Source organism: Mus caroli, unplaced genomic scaffold, assembly GCF_978045245.1.
Source record: "Mus caroli unplaced genomic scaffold, Mus_caroli_1 scaffold_18, whole genome shotgun sequence".
In the NCBI taxonomy this organism is placed as follows: domain Eukaryota; kingdom Metazoa; phylum Chordata; class Mammalia; order Rodentia; family Muridae; genus Mus; species Mus caroli.
Genome location: NW_028227273.1, coordinates 87,834,703 through 87,862,092, shown reverse-complemented (window position 1 = coordinate 87,862,092; position 27,390 = coordinate 87,834,703). Strand labels below are relative to the sequence as shown.

Sequence of the window (27,390 nt, the reverse complement as noted above, 5' to 3'; positions counted from 1 at the left end):
CCACTTCTGTGGAAGCCCATGCCATGGTGTAGCTTCACTGGTCTGAAGGTTGAGGGACTTATAGTTCAAAGAGCCGTTGTGCAAAATGCAGTGCTAGTGCGCTAGAGATGTCTCCCTGAAGATCTTTGTAGAATCAGGATTTAAAATACCAATGCATTTTTCCATAAAGGCCAGTTTTTACCTCAGGCCCTTATTTTGTTGTCCTCCCTCCCTTTCCTTCTCTTCCCTTCCTTTCCTTTCTCCCCTCCCCTCCCCTCTTCTCCCCTCACTTCCCTTCCCCTCCCTCTTCCTTTTTTTTTTTCTTTTTAAAATTAGATTTAGTTTTTTGCATCTTTTGAGACTAGATTGACTCTGTAGAGGCAGGAATGTTGGCAGACCTTGCTGGGCCTGCAGGGTCTGTGAGAGAAGTGTTGTGTTCTTTTGTTTAGAAAGACACTTACTTCACTGCAGGAGTAGAGTCAGATTTCCAGGTTGACATAACACAGTATTTGGGAGCTGGGCTTGCCGAGAGACTGCAGCTTTAATGGGACTGCGAGGATTCTGTTAACAACAGCAAGATTTGTCTGCCTGGATGCAGTACTGATGAGAAGTAAATCCTGATTTTTTTCCTAGGACTGAATTATTAATGTGATGAATTGCAAATGTTGGTAGTATGTTGCTATTTATGCTGATTTTCCAAGAATAAAAGCAGTTTGGGAAGAGGTATAAAATATAAAGAAGATAATTACTTCAGTTGTCCTCTAGAGTCAGTTCCATCATGAGAGTTTAGGGGGAGAGCTGCTTCTGACGGAGAGGGCACAGAGGAGGGGGCAAGGTAGCCTGCCACTGATGCAGGCAGCATAGCTTGTCACTGCAGTTGCCAGGTGACATCAGAAACTCACATTTATCTTTTAATGCCGTGAAGGTAAAGTTGCCTATAGAAGCATTTCCCCCTTCCCCCTGGTAGTAATAACAGTAATACCGGGACAGCGTGCTGTGCCAACTAGTGTTATACAGCCACTCATGGTTTCAGCCTTGCAACTGTGACTGTATTCATGAGTGGTTCTGTCTGGGATTCATTTAGTTTTGTTTTAAAACAGATCTTAAATGTGATATTTTCTCAAAGTAGCTTATTAAAAACAATTTTTTGATTATTTTCATATTTTCAGGGTAATTTTTCTCTGACCCTGTGGCCTTGCTGTCCTTATTAATAAATAAGCTAAGTGCTAAACCATTCAGATTCTCAGCTACAAATTAAGCAAAATTAAATGGGGTCTTAAAATTTTTATTTCCTACCTTCTTCCTTCCCTTTGACAGAGCCTCCCTATGATGCCCAGGGTGGCCTTGAACTTCTGGTCCCTAGTAACTGAGATAATAGGTTTTTGACACTGTATACAGCTTTAAACTAATATATAAATGTGGGGACATGGCAAGAGCTCCACAGGCACATGCTAACAGAACTGAGAGAGAGAAAAAGACAGATGTAACAACTGATAACAGAAGTAAAGGCGATTGTGGCTTGATGGCAGTAAACGTGCTGGAGTATGCTGACGGTTCGCCGGCTCCAGGCACAGCTCCAGTAAGGAATAAGGAATGGTAGAGGTAAGATGCTGCATGGAGCCGGGTGGTGCTGCCGAGAACCTTTAGTCTCAGCACTTGGGAGGCAGAGACAGGTGAACCTCTGAATTCAAGGCCAGCCTGGTCTACAGAGCTAGGACAGCCAGAGCTATACAGAGAAACTGTTTTGAAAAACCAACCAAACAAGCAAAATACCAAGAAGGAAAACAGCATGGGGTTTCAGGAAGGTGAGTCCTCATTTCTCTGCCTCTTCCCTCTTGCCTGACTCTACTACTGCTTTAGTTATCCGCTGTTGCATAGCATGCTGTCACAACACATACTGGTGGGAAACAGTAGAAAGCATTGTCACTCAGGATCTTAGGAGCAGACTAATGAGCAGTCCTAGGTGGCCTTCTGGGAATCAGGATGGTTGGGTGGTGCTTGGGCCATCCTGAAGGCTTTTTGCCCTGATGTTGGACGTCTAGGCCTACAGGCCTCTGTGCCTCCCTGTGGTCTGATTCCATGGACTCAGCATAGCGAGACTCTTCACCTGACACCAAAGGAAAGATTAATAGGAGCAGAATTGGCTGTGTGTGCGTGTATGTATGAATGTGTGTGGAGGTCAGAGGACAGGATGCGTGTTTGTCTTTCTGTGTGTATTATTTCCTCTTGCTGTCTACCTTAGATTTTTAAAGAGAAATATAGACCTGAAAATTATTACTATATGATGCTTATAATGTGTCTGTGTGCAGGCATACATGTGCCATGGAACACATTTTGTCAGAAGATACCTTTTGGTAGTCAGTTCTACTATAGTTTCTGGGGATCAAACTCAGGTCTTCAGGCTTGACCAATGCTGTTACCACTGGCCATCTTTTACTGGCATTTTATGTTTTTATCTTAACTTTTTTTTTCTTTTTAGAATTTCATGAGTATAAGTGTTTTGCCTACATGTACATACGTATATATGTATACATGTGTACCATGTGTGTGCCTAGTGCCCACAAAGGCCAGAAGAGGGTGTCAGATCCCCTGAAACTGGAGTTACAAGCAGTTGTGAGCCATCATGTGGTTGCTAGAAACCAAACTTCGATCTTCTGTAGCAGAGCAGACACTGCTCTTAATTGCTGAACCATCTCTCCAGCTCTATTGTCTGAGGATACTTTATATGCTAGAATATTTTTATATTGTTTTGTGACACACATTTAAAATTTGTAACTGTTATTATTAGTGTTTTGTAGTTTAAAACAACTATTCCAAACCTTAGTTCTTAAAACAACTGTTTAGCTTAAAATTTTGTTCATCAGTTGCTGGCCTGGGCTAAAGTAGGCCATTCTTGTGGTTTTGATAGACTCAGTCATGTAACTCTCAGGTCAGCTGCCAACCAGCTCTGAGGTTGGAGGCTGTCAGCTGGAATGCCTTGGGGCAATCACGCCATGTGCCTCTCTCTCTTCAGTCAGCAGGCTAGCCTGGACTTGTTTTCATGGTCAGGGTGCACATGGCAGAAGGTGGCCAAGGAAGTCGGTGTGGGAGAGGGAGTGCAGAAGCAGGAAGGATTACTTGGCCCAGTCTTGGAATTGGTAGATAATCTTTTCTGCAGCTTTGTGTTGTCACAGCTCCAGGACAAACCCAGATTCACTGGTAGGGAAATAATCCATGTTTCTGAATTGGTAAAGCTACAAAGTCACATCCTAAGGTATAAGGTGAGTTATCCATGGATGGATGGATGGATGGATGGATGGATGGATGGATGGATGGATGGATGGATGGACAAGCTGGCAGGCAGTGTCACCTTGCAGTTCTGACTGGCCTGGAACTTGACATATAGACCCGCACACAGAGCGCTGCTGCCTTGGCCTCCCTACACTACCCCCCCCCCCCCCCCCGCCAATGGCATGTGGATACTTGTGGCAAGTTTCAAGCTCACTCAGATTTACAAAGGAGAAATGGTTGTAGCAGTTATCTCCAGGAATTAATGATGATTTCATTTACAAAAATTATCCATTAAGATGGGGGAGCTACCTTTGAGTTTCTGGAAAGGTAAGTTCACTTGGGAATGTTTAGTTAGAGGTGATGATGGATTTCCAAGTGAAAATGAGCTTGTGTCTGATGGAGGTTTGGAAAAGTCGGGGCTTGTTTTGGTTTCATTCCATGACTATGTTAAAATAGTCTGACACAAAGCATCTTCAGGGAGAGGAAGGATTGTTTCAGCTCACAGGTTGCAGTCCATCATTGAGGGGAGTCAGGACAGGAACGAAAGCAGACAGCATGGATACGGCTTAGGCATTTTTTTATAGGACCACCCACCTGACCAGGGAATGCTGCTGCCCTCAGTGGTCTGGGCCCTCCCACATCAGATAGCAATCAAGGCAATTCTCCACAGATATACCTGTGGGTCAGCCTGATCTAGACAGGGCTTTCATAGATATTTTTTTTCTCTAGGCTGTGTTGAATTGACATTGAAAGCTACTAGGACAGGGCTCAAGATAGAGCTTTTTGGAGTCTTCCTCCTAGGAATGCTGGGTATGCCCAGGATAATGATGTGCTTTTAGAGAGAGGGGCATACGTCTCTGTGAGTGCAGGAGAGACCAGGGAGGCTGCTGGGGTTACCTAGGGAAACTCAAACTGGTGGCAAAGGTGGCTGACTGGGTTTTGGATATGTTGTGGTCATAGACTGGCAGTATTGACCAGTGACTCACATTTGAGGTGTGGTAGAGAAGACTCAGAGAGCTTCCTGGCCTGATCAGCTGCAAGAGTAGAGTTGCCTTCAGTCAGATCATTGAACCTTTTGTATCAGTGCTGGACTCTGCAGGGGTGTGGTGGGTTCCTTACATCATTCTTTGTGGTGAAGGTAGAGTACCAAAGTTGGTCATCTCAGCAGAACCTATGGGGGGGTGGGGGCGGGGCAGGCGGTGTTATATACAAAACCCTGCCTAAACCATCCTGAAATAGGGCCTTGAGATTCCAAAGAAACTTGAATGCTCATGAGCTTAGTCCCCAGCACTTGCTGCAGTGCTAAGAAAGGACCCTGCCTAGCAATGTCCGTAAGTGCCGAGTGTGATGCTTCTCGTTTGGCTTTGTATGAGAATATTTCTTTTTATTTTACGTGTATAGGTCTGACCTCCTTGTAGAGACTGTTTCAGAAAGGAGTCAAGGTTCAGGTTACAGCAGAAAGCCAGTAGTCACCTGTATGTAACTGATTTAAAATTCAGTAGCCTAGATAAAGCCACCGAAGGGTGCTCTAAGAGATGGTCACAATGTGGACAGGGTGAAGCCAGCAGGAATAGCAGGTGAGAAATCCTAGGATTTCTAGGATTAAAAGAAAAATGGAAAGAATGGCATGCTAAAAATGTAATATAGGCAGGAGAACAAGGAACTAAAAGCAGAAGAAAAGGGCAGGTCCCACCCACCCTGTGAATGAAGGTCTTCTGAGACATTTTCATTAGTATAGGATATTGATGTACAAGATAATAAGGTACCTGACAGTACTTATTACTATGTAGCATTTTAATAAAGTGAAACCTAAGGGAAAAAATGTCTTCCAGCTAGCAGAAGGGTTTGAAGGTAAAATGGCAAGCCTCGTGTGTCCCATAGATCTGAGATCTTATTGGCAGTTTTTAATTTTAGTTTTCATATTAAAATGAGGATCAGCTGAGATTTGAGTTTACTCTGAGGTCCTTGCCATAGGTTCCGCAGAAATTCCTAACAGCCTCTCACTAGCACCCAGGCTACATAGAGTTCCTTTACTTGGGTATTAACTCTTAGGATAAGAGTTAGGACAGTATGCATGAAACAGATCCTCCTTAGTCCTCACGTGGCCTCTCTGTGTTCAGCATCCCTGCCTAACACGGATTGCTCGAGCCTATCAAATAACTTTCAAGCAAAAAACAAAAAAAATGCCATCAGAAACCTGATATGTGTGCACTGTTGCACTGAAGGCAGGACGGTGTTATAAGAGCCGTTGGTATCTATGTGGAGATGACTCATAGAACACTTTCCATTTGACAAGAACCCAAGCTCTTTACTAGACTCCAGGGTGGAGAAATCCATTGTCTTAGTGTGGAAAGCAACAGACAAACATGCGTGAGCTGAGGGTCACGTTGCTCAGGCCATGCAGAGGGCCCAGTACCATCTTGTGATTCGTTTAGACATTTATGTCTGATTTGTGGTTAACTTGGGAGAAATGATTACAGGCAAGAAAATAAGATACAACTTTTCCTTGGCAGCAAGTAGAAGGTTTTTGTTTCTTCTTATTTTTGTTGTTGTTGTGTTGTTTTTGACCCAGCACCATAATTTTTATCTGAGACTATTGTTGAAAAGTTGGTGCTTGGGGATTAGAAGGCACGTGGAACACGTTCCCTGTGGCCTAATCTAACATAGCACACAGCATACAGGACCTGCGACATAGCATTAATCCCAGCTAACTCACACAGCACACAGGACCTGCGACATAGCATTAATCCCAGCTAACTCACACAGCATACAGGACCTGCGACATAGCATTAATCCCAGCTAACTCACACAGCATACAGGACCTGCGACATAGCATTAATCCCAGCTAACTCACACAGCACACAGGACCTGCGACATAGCATTAATCCCAGCTAACTCACACAGCACACAGCGCCTGCGACATAGCATTAATCCCAGCTAACTCACACAGCATACAGGACCTGCGACATAGCATTAATCCCAGCTAACTCACACAGCACACAGGACCTGCGACATAGCATTAATCCCAGCTAACTCACAGAGCAGGATGAGTGCAGCCTTAGCCCCCTGTACCCCTTTTCAACAGGCTTTGGGATCCGCTTGCTAACTTAGTGGAAAATTACTCATTTTCAAAGATTTAATATCTTTAAAATGTGACTAATTGGGGGCTGGAGAGATGGCTTAGAGCTTAAAGAGCACTGACTGCTCTTCCAAAGGTTCTGAGTTCAGTTCCCAGTAACCACATGGTGGCTCATAACCATCTGTAATGGGATCCAATGCCTCCTTCTGCTGTGTCTGAAGACAGCTACAGTGCACTCATATACATTTAAAACATAATTTTTTTAAAAATGTGGATAATTGGTGATAGTTTGTATTCAAACATGAGGTTTTGTTTTTTGTTTTCTAATGTATGGGCTTGCTTATTTGAGTTTAAGAGAATGAATTTTTGACTTGCAGTGTGGATAGAATCTGCCCGTTTCCTATGCAGAAAGAGCAGTTCAGGTGCCCTTCTTAATCAGAGCAGTCGAATTACTTCCTTTATCCTTCTAGAAGCTCAGATCAGAGCAGGCTGGAGAGGTGACTCAGTAGTCACAAGTGCTTGCTGCCCTTGTGGTGGACCCAGGTCTGGTTCCCAGCGTCTATATGGCTGTTCACAATCCAGTTCTGAGAATCCAGTGCCCTCTGGGATCCATGGGCATCAAAACATGGTGCATATAAATTCATGCCAGTCTATAGGAACAAATAAAAATAGCAAATTTTTTTTTTTAGATTTATTTATTATCATATATAAGTACACTGTAGCTGTCTTCAGACACCCCAGAAGAGGGCGTCAGATCTCATTACGGGTGGTTGTGAGCCACCATGTGGTTGCTGGGATTTGAACTCAGGACCTTCGGGAGAGCAGTCAGTGCTCTTAACTGCTGAGCCATCTCTCCAGCCCCCGCAAATCTTTTTTTAAAAAAACTTACATTAACTATTTTCTAGTGAGATCTTAATTAGAACAAATTGAATGTTAACCTGTGTTTGGATTTGGCACTTTCACTGTTAGTGCGCGTAACTCGTTTACACTTGCACACCTCTCCCTTGAGCGGGAAGCTCTGTCGCGTCAAAACCTAAACATGGTTCTGGCAATTTGTCTGACTGGGTGGCTGTTGTGTTATCAGGCAACCCTTATGTATATGTGTGTTTGTTTAGTTTTGGGGTCTCTCAAAAGTCCTTGTGCTTGCTGATATTAATGGGCCTCTAGAAGGGCTGGCAGGACAGTGGTTTCAGTGACTCATGAGTCTGTGAGGATTTGTTCTCAGTTTGAGTTGTGGAGATAGCTTTCTAGCATGGTAGGTGTCCCTGTGGTCTTTCCTCTTCACTGTCCATTTGCTAGGCAGAACAGAGAGAGGGTGGCCAAGCAGAAGACCTTGGGTGACCCCTCTCTTGCTGGTTATACTTGGGTGAAATCACCATAAATTTATGAGCCAGGTTCTCAGCTCTGAAATGATAGTAATAGATTGTTCTCCCATAGAGGTATAGGAAGAGTAAAATTTGATACTCTAAATACTGTGATGCTAGGGAAGCCACTTGGGAAACCTGGACAAATGTCACTTCCCATATCATCACTGTTACTTCATTACTAAGCCGCAAGACTTACGGGTCATTAACTCTGGCATTTATGAGGTGTCTTTACACCAAAGGGTGATTGGTTAATTAGGAAAATATCTTCTTCACATAGATGAGTCAAAGTGCATAATAAATCTATTAATCTGAGGAAGTCAGGAGGGAATGATGCTGTGTCCCAAATGCAGTAAGAGGTCAGTGTCATGGCCGGTTTAGTTATAGTGGGTAACTTTTTAGTGGAACAGTTTGTGGACTTAGAGGCTCAGATCAGCCCATTTCCCAGTCCCACAGCCAGTAAGATTCAGAACCTGAACCCAAGTCCCGTCTTGTGACTTCAGACCTGCCCTGTTGTTCCTTGTTGTGCAGCTTCCATCGCTCAGAATAGAACCCTGTGTTCAATCCATAGTCCAACAGGCATTTCTGCTCTACTTTGTAAAGTATACTAGTTCCCAGCTATCATCTGACCATGATCATCCCTGTTCTATGGACTATTGCGAGGATTACAGTGAATGATCAAAATGAGAGTGGTTCAGAAACAGTGCCACTCCTTTTCCAATAAACTTATCTTTAGGTACAGTTTAGAATTGTCTGGTAGCTCAAGGTCATGGATGACAGGAAGGAAATTAAACTTAAGTTAGCAGAAATGTGCAGAAGAATGCTAACAGTGACTGATTATCAGGACAGACCAGTGACTAACAGTGACTGACTGTGAGGACAGACCGGAGCCTGGTGTTGGGGTTCTGCATGTCAGCGCTGTGGATTCATGGTCTACTTGCCTCAGCCTTCCTCCATGGCTAGGAGGATGGTTGCTCCATGCTATTCCCAGATAAGAATTTTACTTTTAGCATAAGGACTTCAAGCCTGTTAAAGGTTTATTTATAAAGATGCATCTCTCTCTCTCTCTCTCTCTCTCTCTCTCTCTCTCTCTCTCTCTCTCTCTCTCTCTCGGTTAGTACATATTTCACTTTGCTTGCGTAAGCTCATCCTTGCTTCATAGCCCAGGCCCCCAGCTCGCCAGTGTTAGCTTCCCTGCTGCTGGCTTGTAGAATGTACAACCATACCCAGGAAAGTACTTTTCAGAATTCTTTAATTCTAAATTTTTATCCCCTCACCAAATTAATCTTACCATCAGAAATGATTACATACAGCTCAGCTTATAGCAGAAAAAGCTCAAAACACAACATATAATATCTTGGTTGTAAGTATTACAGTAAATTAGCTAAAATATTACCCCAGATGTTTTAAGTCTGAGGCTAGAGAGTTGTCTCAGTAGTGAAGAGCCAGTTCTGGCTGTTTGTTGTTTGTAAGTTTGACCTGGATTTGATTCCCAGAACCCACGGGACAGCTCAGAGCTGTCTATAACTCCAGTTCTAGGGGTACAACTCTTCCGGCCTCTACAGGCAGTGGCTATGCATGTGGCATGCAGACATACATGCAGGCAAAACCACTCATGCCCGGAAAAACAATGGCATACAGTTTATTGATGGGGAGTTTCACGATTCTCTTTGGGTTGCTAGTAACAAAACACCTGACGGTACGTTATGAGGAAAAGAATTCTTTTGGCTCACAGTTGTGGAGATCTGGGAGCAGTTGTTAGCACCTGCTCAGCTTCTGGTGAGGCTGTTAGGATGGTTCAGTTTGTGATGGAGAAGCAAAAGGGCAAACAGACACAGGCAGAAACTCAGTGTGCAGAAAAGGTGGACGAGAGGTGCTGGAACAGCATTCTCACACCTGACTGTTACCATAACCAGCCCAGTACTGAAGAGGAAGAATTCCCAGTTCCTTTTCAAGACTGCAACAGTGCTCTGTAGCTTCTCTGAGGGTCACATTTTAATATGACCTTTGATAGGGCCAACCCAAATTCAGAATGGATTGGAGTCTTGTATCACTACAGTAGCAGCTCAGATGAAAAGGTGCGTTTGTCTCTCAGAGCCCTCTGCAGGTTCTAGAAGGATCTTGGTTTTCCCCTTTGGAGTAGTCACCAGCAGTAGAAGAATGGAGGTCCCCAGGACCTGCCTGCAGCTTGGTGCTCTGCGGATGGGTTATTATGGTGCGCCCTATCAACACCTGGATGGACTAGACATTTCTCCTCATGGAGATCAAGACTGTCTGACAGCCTGAAACAGTGGGTGTCCATACAAATCTGAGTGTGTTTGCTATTTCTAGGGTTTAGTTTATTTTTTCCATTTTATTTTCTTCAAAACTTTTCTTTGACATATAATGCCTATACAATTTTGCTTACTGGGGATGTTCTAGGGTTTGATGTTTTTACACTTTTCTTAGTTCTCCTGGATCTGATTTGAAAAAATTATAAGGAGAGGCAGGAGCCTGCTAAGGGCCCTGGGCTCTCTTGTCTTTGACTTCACAGACGGTGCCACCACTGAGTCGGGACTTCAAGTTATGAAGTCTTTGCATGCCTTAGTTTTGTGTCACTAAAAGCAAGGCAAATTGTAATTCTTTTTTTTTTTTAATTAGGTATTTTCCTCAATTACATTTCCAATGCTATCCAAAAAGTCCCCAATACACTCCCCCCCCCCAGTCCCCCACCCACCTACCCCCACCCCTTGGCCCTGGCATTCCCCTGTACTGGGGCATATAAAGTTGGCAAGTCCAATGGACCTCTCTTTCCAGTGATGGCAGACTAGGCCATCTTTTGATACAAATGCAGCTAGAGTCAAGAGCTCTGGGGTACTGGTTAGTTCATAATAATGTTCCACCTATGGGGTTGCAGTTCCCTTTAGCTCCTTGGGTACTTTCTCTAGCTCCTCCATTGGGGGCCCGCAAATTGTAATTCTTATTATTGGCGAGAACCCCTGCACTTAACTGAGAAACTGTATATAATGTTGTTAGTAGAGAAGCAAGCAAAGTATTGGCACCCACTGCATGGTAGCTGTGGTTATAATTGTTACAGTAGTCCCTGTCACATAACATCCAGAACATAGGTCCCTTTGTGTTTGTCCTACTCTCTGCTGACCTCATCCTCATCCTCATTGAGGAATTTTGGCCAGAGTCACTCTTGATTTAAGCGGTAGATTATACAGTGGAATTACATAGAACTTAGTTGTCCATGTTTTATACAAAATTGTACATGTTCTTTGGGCCAGAGTTCCATCTGAATATCCCCAATGAGTACTGTGATGAGCAATTTGTGTTTTTATTTCAAGTGCAGTATTTTACTTGAAGGGATGTACACAGAACTCATGAATATGAAATCAGTCTTCCAAAAATACAGAAAAAGTATAATCTATCTGTTTCTGATTTATATGTAATTATATAAAATGATGGGATTTAACACATTGTTTTGGCTGATCATCTTGCCGTACTCTTCACTCTGTGCTCCATTTCCTTCCCTCGACACTTGTATTCTTCCATTCCTAGTAGCTCCCTTTCTGCTTTCATGGCAGGTGGCTTCAGTTACCCCAACCCCTGCCTCCTTAACACCCTTTTCTCTTATGGTCTCTGGCCTAGTGTCTCTGACCTGTACCCACACTCAAGCCCCCATACATAAAAAAATCTAAAAGCTGGTATTCACATACTCGAGAGGACAAGCAGTATTTGTCTTTTTGTGTAGAAGTTTGTTCAATACAATAATTTGAGATTCATTTTTCCTCCAGCTTTTTAGATTTCCTTTTTCTCTGCAACTGAATGAGGCTTCAGAGTGTGCCGTGTTTTCATGATCCATTCCCTCTGCTTATAGACATCTAGGCTGATCCCATCTCCTTGCTGTTGTGAACAGAGCATCAGTTCGAATGGAAGTGCGAGTGTCTGTGCTAGTACTTCGGTTACATTCACAGGACCAGTAGTACGGCTGGGTTACACGTTAGTGATTGCCTTAGGTTCTGCATCAGTTTCTAGTCCCTCCAGCTGTGAGTGTTCTTCTTTCCTCATGTCTTCTCCAGCAGTTGCTGCCATTTCTTTTCCATTTAAAAAAAATTACTATATTTTTTGTTTGTTTATTTATTGTGCTTGTAAGCACACACGTGCTCCTGTGAATGGCATAGGTGGCATGTGGGGTTCAGAGGACAGCTTGCAGAAGTCAGTTCTCTTCTACATGCGCGGCAGGGGTCAAGCTTGGCTCAGCAGGTTTTGCAGCAAGTCCTTTACCAGCTGAGACCTCTTGCTGGCCAGTGGTTTCTGCAGTCTAAAACTACACGCATAGTCCTATCTATGCCTCTGGTTGAAGTGTAGCTGCAGAGACTGTCTCTGTTTTGAAGTGTTCGTTCTGCTGATGTTTTTGTTCACCATACAGAAGCTTTTTGTTTTCATGGACTCATCTGTCAGGTTTTGAGTTACTTTTGGGTTATTGGAGCCCTAGTCAGAAAGTTCTTGCCTATGCCTGTGTCTTGAAGTATTCTCTAGCAGTTTCAACATTTCAGGTTTTATATTCTGTCTTTGATGCATTTGAATTGATTCTTGTACAGGGTAAGAGATATAAATCTACCTTATTCTTTTGCAGCTGGATATCAAGTTTAGCCAGCACCATTTATTGATTAGACTTGGTTTTTTCCCCAGTGTATGTTTTTGACATCTTTGTCAAAAGTTAGGTGGCTGTAACTGTTGGAGTTTATTTTGGGGTCTTTCTGTTTCATTGGTCTACATACCTGTTTGTGTGCCAGCCTCACGCTGTCTTTGTCATTGTAGCTCTGTTGTGTGACTTGTGGTCAGGTTGTATGATACCTTTAAGGCTGTTCGTTCTGATTAGAACTTTGTCATTGTAGCTCTGTTGTGTGACTTGTGGTCAGGTTGTATGGTACCTTTAAGGCTGCTCGTTCTGATTAGAACTTTGTCATTGTAGCTCTGTTGTGTGACTTGTGGTCAGGTTGTATGGTACCTTTAAGGCTGCTCGTTCTGATTAGAACTTTGTCATTGTAGCTCTGTTGTGTGACTTGTGGTCAGGTTGTATGGTACCTTTAAGGCTGCTCGTTCTGATTCGAACTTTGTCATTGTAGCTCTGTTGTGTGACTTGTGGTCAGGTTGTATGGTACCTTTAAGGCTGTTCGTTCTGATTAGAACTTTGTCATTGTAGCTCTGTTGTGTGACTTGTGGTCAGGTTGTATGGTACCTTTAAGGCTGCTCGTTCTGATTAGAACTTTGTCATTGTAGCTCTGTTGTGTGACTTGTGGTCAGGTTGTATGGTACCTTTAAGGCTGTTCGTTCTGATTAGAACTTTGTCATTGTAGCTCTGTTGTGTGACTTGTGGTCAGGTTGTATGGTACCTTTAAGGCTGCTCGTTCTGACTCGAACTTTGACTGTGGATGGATTTTTGTGTTGCTGTATAGAGGTTAGTTGTTGTTTTTAAGTTCTGTGAAGAATGTTATTGGAATTTTGATGGGAATTGCATTGAATCTGCTGATTTCTCTTGCTAATATAGCCATTTCCATGATGACAGTTAAACTAACTAGCATGGCTTATGTAGTTGGACTTGCTGTTGTTTCACTTAATAGATTATAGAATTAGATGAATTGGGTGATGATTATCACAAGATTGTTATAAGGCTTTTTTAAAATTTTTTTTGTTGAAATTGTATTCTTTTTAGATTAAAGGGAACGTCCCTGAACCCTGCCAATGTGGTTGCTCACTGACTTGCTCATTTCCTGTGTGTGCACGCCCACCGTTTGGAGGGCGCTGCTTCAGAGGCCGAGCATTGGCACTAATTGGCACTTACTTTGCTTTCCCTAGAAGTAATTCTATTAGAGGAAGTGAGCCAGCATGCTTGCACCTTAGCTTAGAATCCGAATAGGCTTCCAGAGGTCCTGTCCTGTGCTTTTATTCTGACTTTAATAACTTTCAGTAAATATTTGTTGGCTGCCATGCTATAAAATGGTAGGCTGCTTCTTACACGAGACAGCCATAGGTTTTTCTTTTTTTTTTCTTTTTTTTTTTTTAAAGATTTATTTATTTATTATATGTAAGTACACTGTAGCTGTCTTCAGACACTCCAGAAGAGGGCACCAGATCTCGTTAAGGATGGTTGTGAGCCACCATGTGGTTGCTGGGATTTGAACTCTGGACCTTCAGAAGAGCAGTCGGGTGGTCTTACCCACTGAGCCATCTCACCAGCCCCCGGTTTTCCTTTTTGAATACTCAAAGGCATGAATTAAAATTTCACTCACTTTTTTTTTTCCCTCCCAGATGAATGCAGCCTTCAGATAACACCCTAGCTGGGGGAGGCTTTTGGTGCACAGACTGAATGAATCCTGTTCCCTTTAGAAGGGCAGGAAAGCTGTGGCTAGGATGCCTAGGTGGATCCATAGCACCTAACTACACAATCTGGGCAGCTGAGATCCCAGCTGACCCTGTCTGGTAATTCCTCAACACTCTGGTATGTCCTAAGGCTGCCAAGTAGGCTGGCAGGCTGTAGAGAGCAGGAAATAAGCTACTGGGAGATAAGGCAGGCATCTGTGCAGTGCAGACAGGAGAGGAAATGAGCGTGAACCAGCCAAGCAAACACCAGTTTTAAACCAAGAATCAATGGCAAAGTCCTGTGCGTCCAACTCTGAGTTACCACCTCCACAGTCGTGCCAATTAGAACTTGGGGTAAAGAAGCATGCTAGGACCACATTTCCAGTCACTGTCACATCTCAATTCAGAATCCCAGAGGATCCAACTGAGTCAAGAGTGCATTGTTTACCCAGCAGTAGCAACTGTGTTATCTTAAAATAAAAAATCTTGGGGCTGTAGAGATGGCTCAGCGGTTAAGAGCACTGACTGCTCTTCCAGAGGTTCAATTCCCAGCAACCACATGGTGACTCATAACCATCTGATTCCCTGTTCTGGTATTCGTGAAGACAGAAAACTTGGTGTATGTGTGTGTGTAAGAGAGGGGGTGAAGAATAAATATTTTTTAAAAAGATAAATCTTACTTTAACATTAGATAATTTTAAATAGGTTTTGCCTCTGCTCGGTTATGTTTGTGTCATTCTATGACTTTAGATTATTTCCACAAAGAGGTGTTTTCTTGATAGTAACTAAATATGTTATACATGGCAGTGGCAGCTAGTGGTAAAAAATGTGCATTTTGTAGAAGCCTTACAGTAGATGAATGTTCACCATGCTCACCTAGGGAAATGATTTAAAACTGACCATTCGTGAATACGGTGTTCCTGTTTGTCACATTCCACTCCTTAGTAGCCATTTTGCAATGGGTGTGGGCTCCTGGGGGTAAAGCCTGTCAACTAGAGACCAACTTAGAGCCCACAGACTTGTGTATTGCCATGCTCAGGCCGGATCACTGTCAGATCTAAGAAGCAAAGACAGTGGGCTTGCTTTATTAACTGTTAGAAAGTTCTGAATTTTATGCATCCAGGTGTCAAAGACTTAAGTTGTTGATTTTTTTTTTTAAATCAAATGAATTAAACAAAAGATTACATGAGTGAATCTTACTTTGTTGCTCTCTTGTCCATACCTGTGATGGTCCCCTCCTCATATCTGTTTGATAAACCAACTCTTTGGGGCTAAAGATGCCTAATTTCTTTCTTTGGCATCTAACAGTGTTTGGTTCATCTTAAACATACAGGCAGTATTGTTGTTAAAATGCTGTTGGGAGTTTGAAATCATTTTTAATACTTTTATAGTTCAAAGTTATAATTTAAAGATTTATTTGCTTATTTATTTATTATAAGTACACTGTTTTCAGACACAACAGAAGAGGGCATCAGATCTCATTACAGATGGTTGTGAGCCACCATGTGGTTGCTGGGATTTGAACTCAGGACCTTTGGAAAAGCAGTCAGTGCTCTTAACCACTGAGCCATCTCTCCAGCCCCAAAGATATAATTTAATAATGATCAAAGTTTCCAACTACATATTATTTTAGAATATGCTAAAATAGCTGGTCATTTTGAAGATGTTCTCAGCATCACAGATCCTGCATAATAGTCACAGCACAATATTGCAGTGACGAACATGCAGAGCTGGCCACAGCACGTCTCCACACAGGCTGGGTGGGGCGACATGGGGAGTTGTTAATGTCTGCATTCTTGGAAGTTGACTGTAGCAAGGTAAGCCATTAACTGGGTTAGCTTAAAGGTTGCCAGGGTTCAAAAGATGACAGTGTGATGGCTTTTGTTTTGTTTTTGTTAGTGAGGGAAAGATCTTTTCCTCTTACAAATTTCTGAGGTAAGTAAACCATGCTCAGCTCAAGGCAGAGTAAGTCAGACTATTCTTTGGGGCCTTTTAATTTTTTTATGCCCTGAGAACACATATAAAACCTCCAGATCAGGTGTGTCCACGGCATAGTTTTGAGAAGTTATGTGGCTTGTGTGTTGTTGCTCTCTAGGGAAGCATTACAGCCAGGCATGAAGTGGGTCTGGCATTGCAGGAGGTTCATTAGCCCTTGGCTTTATTTCCACTGCAGAACCGAGGTTAAAACTGGGAACATCTATAGTGGTGCTGCCTCGTGAGTTTGTTAGACAGAATGCTGGGGAAAAAGAAGTGATCTTGCTGATCAGTGACAATCCTCTACTGACACACAACACCTCTGATATTCGTGTGTCTGTGGGTAGTCTCCGTTCCAAGCTTAACTCTGAGCACACTGAAGGTGGTGGAAGTGATCCATAGCTTCCACCTGAGTATTAGGCACATAGCAGACGTGTAACAACGATGCTGAGTCCGTCCCAGTCACCAGGATAAGGCAAGTGAGAAGAGTCTTAGGGGACACTCACTGTGGTAACCCTTGAGATACTGGTTTCATGGCTCAGACGCTTAAGACAGATACTCAAGATACTCACTGCGGCATCGGTGTTCCTGACACCTATGACATTGGGGCTCCCAGACTTGCCAAGTGCTTATTACACAGACCCACAAACCACCTGACAGACTTCTTCCCTTTTCTTAAAAAAAGTGTTTTGTGTGTTTATGATGAGGAGAGCACACATGCTACCCGGCATGTGTGTGGACGTCAGAGGGCAGATTTGCTGGTTCCCTCTATACACCCTTTACTCAGGTTGCAGGGATCAGACTTGAGTTGCCAGGCTTAAAGTAAGCATCTTTACCCTCTGGGCCATCTTGCTATCCCCAGACTTTCTACCTTTCTAGATTAAAAAAAAAATTATTATTGAGAAAGATGAAAGTAATTTCTTTAGATTTAGAAAATATTGGGTTTTTTAAAATTAAAACATTAGGATATTAATTTTTATGAAAGGAATTAAGTTCCTGTACTCATAAAATTAGAAGCTGTTTTAGAAACTGTTCTATTGCCATGAAGAGACGCCATGACCAAGGCAACTATTTATAAAAGAAAGCATTTAATTTGGGGCTTGCTTATGGCTTCAGAGACTTATTAGTCCATTGTCCTCATCATGGTAAGGAACAAGGAACCAGTGCTGTACCTGATTTGTAGGCAGAGAGAGGAACACTGGGCCTGGTGTGGGCTTTTAAAGCCTCAAATCCCGCCTCCAGTGACATGTCCTCTAACAAGGCCACACCTACTTCAAAAGGCCACGCCTCACAGTCCTTCTAATCTTTTCAAATAGTGCCATGCCCTGGTGACTAAGCATCAAATACATGAGCCTATGGGAGTTGTCCTCATTCAACTACCTCATGAATACCTTTATATTTTCTCTCAGATAAATCAAAAGCAACTTAAATCTTTCAACTGTGTTTTTGACATTTGCTCTGTTTAGATGCTGAGCTGTTCAAAAATAAGATAGTTCAGAAAAGAGAAAATTAAGACTCATCTTTTCTTTTTCCTGTACTAAACAAATACCAAGTTTCAAAAGTGAGAATTTTGTGAAAGCCATTTCTCCACAGCACAAGACCAGCAAATGAGAGATCTTTGCACACCTATGAAAGGCAGGTGCTGGGTTCAGGTGGGACTCCATTTTCATATCAGCGCACATGGTTCACTGTTTGCCCAGGTGTCTGCTGTCTTCTAGGAGTTGCCAGGTGTATCTGGATTCCTGTGGGCTTCGCCTGGTCCTCCTACTGATTCCACAGTCATTCCCATCCTTTTCCTATTTAGTTCTGGGATCTGAATACTTTAAGGAGATGAAGCTGGCCAGTTGTTCTCTTTAGTGTGGTTAACATCTTGTCATTTTTGTAGGTTGTGCTGGTGAGATGGAATGAGCCCTACCAGAAACTCGCCACGTGTGACGCAGATGGAGGAATCTTTGTGTGGATTCAGTATGAAGGCAGGTGGTCTGTGGAACTGGTCAATGACCGTGGGGCTCAGGTAAGTGGATGGCAGGGCCTCTTCCAATGAAACAGTGCTGCTTAGAGGTCACATGCTGAGTCCCAGAGCAAATGGAGTGAATAGCCTTGGTCTGTGCTGAAACTTTTTTGTGTGTATGAAGTAAAGGAGAAATAAGTTAGATCTTTCTCTAAAGAAAGCTTTTCCTGAGAAGGGTAAAAAGTGGGTGTAGCCTTTTTGGGAGGAATTGTCTCATGGGAGGTAGGATTTGAGGTTTCAAAAGCCCACCTAGCTGGTCGGTGGTCGCGCACACCTTTAATCCCAGCACTTGGGAGGCAGAGGCAGAGGCAGACATATTTCTGAGTTCGAGGCCAGCCTGGTCTACAAAGTGAGTTCCAGGACAGCCAGGGTTATACAGAGAAACCCTGTCCAAAAAAAAAAAAAAAAAAAAAAAAGCCCACCTAATTTTACCCAAATTTGTAGGCCAAGAGAGAGACCCTGGACTTGAGATGGGCTTGAACCCTCAAGGCCCCCATCCCCAACCCCCAGTGACAAACTTCCTCTACTAAGACCACACTTTCTCCTGATCCTTTCAAATTCTCCTGATCCTTTCAAATGGTGTCACTCCCTGGTGACTAAGCATTGAAATATATGAATCTATGGGACCCTTTTATTCAAGCCACCATAGCATATGTCCATCTCTTCTGCCCCGTCTTTCTCGTTGATGGTTTAGAGTGCTTGGCATTCTGATTCGGAAGGCACAGCTCATCAGCAGTAGGTTTTTTTTTTTTTTAAAAGAGTCCTATGGGTACTGTAGGGATGGCTCAGTGGTTAAGAGCACTTGCTTGTGTTGCAGAAGACTTGAGTTTGATTCTCAGTATCCACATGGCGATGCATAACCATCTGTGTAATTCCACTTCTAGGAGACCCAATACCCTTTTCTGGTCTTTGTAAGCACTTGGCATGCATACATACTTTCAGGCAAAAAACTAACCCATTAAAAGCAAGAATCTTCTACTTTAGCTAGATGGATAATTACAGCACCAAAGAGATCCAATAAGCAACTTTGGAAAGGGATCGCTCTCACAGAATTCATAAAGAGTTGCTCCCTGCACACCTGACACTTGACTCTGGGGATGCCATACGGCTACTGTTTTGAGTCTGAGGCCCTAGCTCTGTGAGAATCCACAGGGCACATATAGTGACAGCTGCTAAGTTTAAGCAGTGTCTTAGAGACAGGGGTCATTACTGACACCTTATTATAGATGAAAAAACAGGTGCCCAGAACTACCTTGTATTTAGAAGTCAAGGGTTGAGCTCTGACCTATGCTGTCTGACTGCAGAGCTCATGCCCTTCCTTGGCCTTGTAGAGCAACATGATTTTCAGACTGCTACAGTTGTAGTTTTCCTTGAAACAGCCAATTAGTGTCACAGGGCAGGTACCATCCCTTCTTTTTACTCTGAGGCATGATGGAGGCAGATGTGGCTTTATCAGGGTCAGGGGATCGATCACATTATGCATCACCTACTAAATGAGTACATTCTCACACGAAAAAAGAATGTTCTGTTTTCACAAAGGCAGTGCTGACATCCCGCGTGACTTTTGGCCTAATCAGTACTAACAATAATATCTTAATGCCTTGGAATTTTATGTCAAGTGGATGGCCTCTATCTTTCAAACATTAGAAGCTCATAGCCTAAGTGGTAGGTGAGAACAGAGTAGATAGAAGTGTACAGTTACAATAGTCACAGGGAAATAGTTAAAACTCTGCAAGAACCTTTGATGAGTGTCATTAAACACAAAACAGGAGGAGTGCCAGACAGCACAACCTCACCCTGGAGAGTAGGAGCTGAGGGCAAGCCAGATCAGTCCAAGGTCCAGTCTGTAGCAGGAAGTCCCTGGTGTGTTTTCTAAGAGTAAAGGCATAATATATCAGAAAGGAGCTGAAGATAACAGTGGGTGGCCAAACTAACTGAGACCAGAAAAGAGCAGTAAAACTCTCTGCTTCGTGAGTGGACTCTGAGGGACAATCATAGAGACCAGCACAGGAATGCCCACTGAAGCAAAGGGGTGGGCACGGAAGCAAGGGGGTGCCCTCGGAAGCACCTCATAGGGCCTAATTGAGCATGGAGCTGTTGTTCCAGTACCTGCCTGCAGGCTACCATGCTGCCTGCCAGAGTGACCCCAGCTAAGTGCTTCCCTTCATAGGAGTGGCCTTGGTAGTAATAACTAAGACATATGCCTTAAGTGGCTTTATTTCATGTTTTTGTCTCTTACACGTCACAGGAACTGTATTCTAAAAATTTGCTGTTCTCAATAGAAGAGAAAAAAAATCCAGGTCAAAATGTTCAATAACTTGCCCAAGGAGGTGTTAAATTGAGAACTCAAATCCCATTTTCCTTCTAAAACATTGTGCCACATTGTTTCTCTTAGACAAAGAAAAAAATTACCCAGACCAGAAAACAAAACAAAACAAAACAAACAAAAAAACCCCAAAACAAAAAACTCCTCCAAACTAACCTATTTCTCTTTGGAAAAAAATCTATGTGTTGATATTTTATCCCCAGCTGCCCAGACTTTATTATTGTTTGAAAGGCACACCCTACCAGCCAAGCAGCCGCCCCACCACAGGGGCTCCCAGCACTGCCCTTTCTCAGCAGGGGCCCACACTCCAGTCAATCCCCATTACTTCCATCTGGCAGCTGTGCTGTTGATAACCTGTCACATCAGTCCACATCTTTTTTTTTTCTATAGAGAGTTTAGAACAGCGCACATGTGAGAAACAGGAAAGGTAGAGGGGTGTGAGTCCTGGGGACAGGTGAGCTGACGTGACCACAGAACATCTGGCAGCACTCAAGAGTTCACAGGGCCTGTGCCTGCAGCTGCTCCTGTAGTACTTACTATAGCTCGTGACACAGTTGTCATTTTTCTCTTCTTTTTCTGTTCAAAACTGGTTCTTCAAACCGTAGAACCTACTGAGCAGATGCTATTATTAAATACTGACATTTGGAAGAGTCTTGTTAGCTTTTGATAATATTGGTTTTAAAAAGCCACGCATGGCTTATGCTGATTACTGAAGGACACAGCAGTGTACTTATTAGTATACTTGGAAAGTGTCTGGTGGAAAGAGCAGCTCTGCAGCTTGGAGGAGCGTCCTGGAAGCCAGCTCAAAGACGAGCATTACTGTTTTAGATGGAGCAATAAAGAATCCTTGCTTAGAGCATGCAATTTGTCACAAAGTAATAAAGCATTTGACAAAAGCTAAGTAATGTCCTAGCAGGTTCATTTTCAGGAAACGATCACAAGGCCATTATGTCAAAATGGGTGTGGGACAGTGGGTGCCTTCTTTTACAGTGTGAGTCACCGAGGGTGGCTGTGCCAGGCACATCATCTGAGAGGGTCTGATGAAAAGCTGCTCCAGTCACTGGTGTGGCCAAAATGCTGCTCAGCTTCAAGCAATTCAAGAACTCTCTTTAGTAAATAGAGCTGGCATCTCTTTGCAATTTTAAAACAGTCCCCCAAAGACACGCACCTGCTCTCCTTTCCTAGCATTTAGTACTTGTTTTCTTTCTTTATTTCTCCAGTGTGGGGAGAGGGAGACAGACAGACAGACAGACAGACAGACACATGTGCACACACTCTTGTGTGCAAACACACACACACACGTTGTAGTGGTGGGTAGTGAGTTAGAGTTGCTGAGAATTGACTCATGGAGGTACACTCTTAGCCCTTGGTCCTTTCAGACAGGGCCTAAGTATGTATAGGTTCTGCTGGCTTGAACTCATGATCTTCCTGCTTCTGCCGAGCAGATACCATGAGAAAACTCAGTCAATTCATTTGAACGTCATATATTACCTTTTCTGTGAGATTGCTAGTAGCTCTTGTTTCTTTGGGTGTGGGGATAACACCCTCAAAACACAGGAAGCGAAAGTAAAACCAAACAGGACTATATTGACTTAGAAAGCTTTATATAGCAAAGGGAGGGACAGTCTTTTGAGTGAGAGATGTTTGCAAACTCTACATCGGACAAGAGGTTAATATTTAATATCACAAGGCCCACAACAGCAAAGCAAACAAAACCTAAGATGATCCAATTAAAACTGCACAGTAAACCTGAATAAATGTTTCTCAGAAGAAAACACAGTAGACATCAGGTGTATGAAGAAATGTTGAAAATTAGTACTCATTATGGAAATGCACATCACACCCACAGTGAGATGCCATCTTCTGATGAGGAGTCTACTGTCAAAGAGACAAGTTAGTGCTAGTGAGAACATGCACACTGTGCTGTCCAACGTCAACTTGACACAGACTAGGAGGAAACCTCGATTGAGAAGACTCCTCCATGAGATCCAGCTGGAGGGCATTTCTTAATTGGTGAGCAATAGGAGAGGACCAAGCTCATTGTGTGTGGTGCCATTCCTGGGCTGGTGGTCCTGGGTTCTCTAAGATAGCAACTCAAATAGCAGTGTCCGTAACCGCGTACTCCAGCATTCTGTGCTGTGTTCCTGTGATACAGTGCACGCTGAAGGACGGTAGTAGAGAGGAGGAAGAGTCTGGTTTATAATGATGCTTTCTGCAGCAGCAGAAAGCTTTGCCTGCGCAGTAAGAGCACTTCAGTTTGTAACGTAAAGCAGTCTCAGTTGTGAGTGCAGATGCTTCAGGAAGCATGCACTGATAGCACATGGCATGGCTGGCTGTGCACACTTCAAGTGTGTATGTTACACGTGCAGAGCCCAGACTACAGGGACGACCTGCCATGTAGCATAGGCAGGCTCTTGCAGGAACACCAGGGTCCTGTTATGTGTCTGATTTTGGATTAGTTTTTGTCACTGCATACTCAGAAACTTTGTATTCCTGCCAGAAAGTTTACAAACCTTATATTCTATTACGTGGCCACATATGGGATTAAGAGTCAGCTTAAGATGCTGAATAGAAGCCGGGCGTGGTGGCGCACGCCTTTAATCCCAGCACTTGGGAGGCAGAGGCAGGCGGATTTCTGAGTTCGAGGCCAGCCTGGTCTACAAAGTGAGTTCCAGGACAGCCAGGGCTACACAGAGAAACCCTGTCTCGAAAAACCAAAAAAAAAAAAAAAAAAAAAAAGATGCTGAATAGAGTAATTATAAATAATATATAATAAATATAATAATGTGCTACTTATTGCCACCGCAACACATACATGATGACTAAAAGAGAACTTGGTGTCTTTTCAGTACTAAGGAGTAATGCATTGTTAAAGGGACAGACACGGAGGAGGAAGATTAGAGACAGACATGGAAGGAGGGTTAGAGACAGACATGGAAGGAGAGTTAGAGACAGACATGGAAGGAGAGTTAGAGACAGACATGGAAGGAGGGTTAGAGACAGACATGGAAGGAGGTTAGAGACAGACATGGAAGGAGGGTTAGAGACAGACATGGAAGGAGGGTTAGAGACAGACATGGAGGAGGGTTAGAGACAGACATGGAAGGAGAGTTAGAGACAGACATGGAAGGAGGGTTAGAGACAGACATGGAAGGAGGGTTAGAGACAGACATGGAGGAGGGTTAGAGACAGACATGGAGGAGGGTTAGAGACAGACATGGAGGAGGGTTAGAGACAGACATGGAAGGAGGGTTAGAGACAGACATGGAAGGAGGGTTAGAGACAGACATGGAAGGAGAGTTAGAGACAGACATGGAAGGAGGGTTAGAGACAGACATGGAAGGAGGGTTAGAGACAGACATGGAAGGAGGGTTAGAGACAGACATGGAGGAGGGTTAGAGACAGACATGGAAGGAGGGTTAGAGACAGACATGGAAGGAGGGTTAGAGACAGACATGGAAGGAGGGTTAGAGACAGACATGGAAGGAGGGTTAGAGACAGACATGGAGGAGGGTTAGAGACAGACATGGAAGGAGGGTTAGAGACAGACATGGAAGGAGGGTTAGAGACAGACATGGAAGGAGGGTTAGAGACAGACATGGAGGAGGGTTAGAGACAGACATGGAAGGAGGGTTAGAGACAGACATGGAAGGAGGGTTAGAGACAGACATGGAAGCAAGGGTTGCTGCTGTCTCTGAGAAGTTTCTTTTCACTGGCTCTGTGCTTTAGCTTTCTGAGATGCTGCTGCTGCTGCTGCTCCTCCTCCTCTTCCTCCTCCTTCCCCTTCTCCTCCTCTTCTTCTTCCTCCTCCCTCTTTTAGTAATCGTTTCATGATACATAGTCAAAAATACGTGTAAATAATAGCATGATCTTTGGGGAAAATATTAGCTTTATTACCCAGTAACATGCTGTCTATGGAAACTTCATGTTCTTAACATGAACATGCTGTCTAAGGAAACTTCATGTTCTTAACATGAACATGCTGTCTAAGGAAACTTCATGTTCTTAACATGAACATGCTGTCTAAGGAAATTTCATGTTCTTCACATGAACATCTGTCTAAGGAAACTTCATGTTCTTAACATGAACATGCTGTCTAAGGAAACTTCATGTTCTTAACATGAACGTGCTGTCTAAGGAAACTTCATGTTCTTAACATGAACGTGCTGTCTATGGAAACTTCATGTTCTTAACATGAACATGCTGTCTATGGAGACTTCATGTTCTTAAGAGAGACTGGATTATGGAATTGGAGGGACATGATGTGAAGCCAACACTCTGGTTTTCTACAGAGACATCACTCACTGGTGACTGGTAACAGCTGTTGAGGCCTGTCCCACCAGTCAGTGCCATTGTCACTATAGGCGCGTCCTGGCTGGTGTCTGTCTCAGCCATGCTGAAAACAGTGGAAAGTGCTTTTTCTTCACTCTTCTCTTTGTTTTCTTGTTTCTTGAAATGTGATGTATATTTAGCAGTGTCAGAAAATTGTAAAAGAATATTTTCAAGTATATGAAACAGTAAAGATTATGATTAGTGTTTTATGTGTGAGAGAGAAAGGTTAAAGAGAAACACAGTAGTACAAACTAAAAAGTAAATTAAGGTGGTAGAGACAGAACCAAATACAGCAGAGAACAGAATCAATATTAACGGACTAGGTTCAATTAAAGGATGATTGGACAGATTCTCTATTGAAAATTTTGGATAGGGGTGCAGAGATTAAAGTGCAGGTGTAAAGTGCTTCACATGAAAGACAAGGACCTGGGTTTTACCTTTGGCACCAGTATTACTAAATCCCATTGATCAGGGCATGGTGGTTCACACTTACAATGTCAGCACTTCAGGCAACAGGCTGGTCTACATATGCCAGCATAGCTTACTCTGTAAGCTCTGTCTCACAAACTCCCCAAAGCCCTGCATATTTGAAAAACATTAAGTCTATGTTAAGTAGCTTCTAGGCTATGAATAAATTATTGAATATCTGACAATTCCTGAATCTGCAGATAGTGGTGGCACACAGGCACGCATTTAATCTCAGCATGCTAGAGGCAGAGGCAGGCAAATCTCTGTCTACAGAGTGAGTTCTACCATAGCCCAGACTAAATAGAGAAACCCTGTTTTAGAAAAAAGGAAGGAAGGATGAGAGAGGAAGAAAGAAAGGAAGGAAGGCGGGCGGATGGGCAAGAGAGACGTGGGGAGAGGATCAAATCCTGGGGGCTAGAGTAATGCCTCTGTGGTCACCAAATTCAGAGGACCTTTATTTAGCCCCCCAATGTCCATCCATAACAGGCAGCTCACAACTGCCTGTGACGCTAGACCCAGGGGCAGGTGCTTTCTTTTGGCTTTTATACATACACCCTCAGGCAGACACACATGTACACATAACTAATAGAAATAAAAAATAGAATATATTTTTTAAATCCTGTATCTGCAGATTGTGAAGACATGGGTAAATGATTAAAGTCATAGATGAAAGGAACATAATGCCTTTTCCTGTTGTTCAGTGCTGTACTACTACAGTACCCTGTGGCCCAGCCTTATTTATACACTAGTTCCCCATTACTTCCCGTATTGAGAAAAGTGCAATATTGAAAAACCCATAGATGTAATTCAGCACAGAAAATCAAAGGCGAGAAGCAACGTTTGAATACACCATTCTAAATACTCCTGAGTTGCCGGTACTAGAGTCGAAGCTTTCCACTAGATTTCTGTCCTTCACTCTGATCAGAGGACCATGCTCTAGAATGGCAAGGGAATAGAAGAATAAAGCTTTACTCTTCTGTAAATGAGCACCATATGGTGATGGAGAGAGAACCTGTTACTCACTGGAAGTAGGAGTCTTGGAAAAGCAAGAGCTATGATTCTCAGCTCTGTACTCACTGACTGTGGCTAAGGCTAAGTTATTTAGGTCCTCTGTGCCTTAGATTCTATGTAGATGGAATGATGATACCCCCTTCAATTGCTATCCTGGGGCCTAGTGCATTAAAGTACTCAAGAGACCTATGATAGCCCTGACACACAGTCCATGCTGTGACAGTGCTGACACAGAGTCCATGCTATAATAATAGTGCTGACACACAGTCCATGCTGTGACAGTGCTGACACAGAGTCCATGCTATAATAGTGCTGACACACAGTCCATGCTGTGACAGTGCTGACACATAGTCCATGCTATAATAATAGTGCTGACACACAGTCCATGCTGTGACAGTGCTGACACACAGTCCATGCTATAATAGTGCTGACACACAGTCCATGCTATAATAGTGCTGACACACAGTCCATGCTGTGACAGTGCTGACACATAGTCCATGCTATAATAGTGCTGACACACAGTCCATGCTGTGACAGTGCTGACACACAGTCCATGCTATAATAGTGCTGACACACAGTCCATGCTATAATAGTGCTGACACACAGTCCATGCTGTGACAGTGCTGACACACAGTCCATGCTATAATAGTGCTGACACAGAGTCCATGCTGTGACAGTGCTGACACATAGTCCATGCTATAATAGTGCTGACACACAGTCCATGCTATAATAATAGTGCTGACACACAGTCCATGCTATAATAGTGCTGACACACAGTCCATGCTATAATAATAGTGCTGACACACAGTCCATGCTATAATAGTGCTGACACAGAGTCCATGCTATAATAATAGTGCTGACACACAGTCCATGCTGTGACAGTGCTGACACATAGTCCATGCTATAATAGTGCTGACACACAGTCCATGCTATAATAGTGCTGACACACAGTCCATGCTATAATAGTGCTGACACACAGTCCATGCTGTGACAGTGCTGAAACACAGTCCATGCTATAATAGTGCTGACACAGAGTCCATGCTGTGACAGTGCTGACACATAGTCCATGCTATAATAGTGCTGACACACAGTCCATGCTATAATAATAGTGCTGACACACAGTCCATGCTGTGACAGTGCTGACACATAGTCCATGCTATAATAGTGCTGACACACAGTCCATGCTATAATAGTGCTGACACACAGTCCATGCTGTGACAGTGCTGAC

General features: G+C 43.3%; 1 protein-coding gene across 5 annotated transcripts in view; it reads left to right on the top strand.

Moving 5' to 3' along the window:
* Positions 1-27,390, top strand: part of Tulp4 (TUB like protein 4) — a 140,313-nt gene that overhangs the window by 55,695 nt on the left and 57,228 nt on the right. For all 5 annotated transcript variants that reach the window (XM_029471020.2, XM_021185717.3, XM_029471019.2 and 2 more), the window contains one exon: positions 17,900-18,028. In XM_029471020.2, coding sequence (XP_029326880.1) covers positions 17,900-18,028 — 129 coding nt within the window. The remainder of the gene's footprint in view (positions 1-17,899; positions 18,029-27,390) is intronic.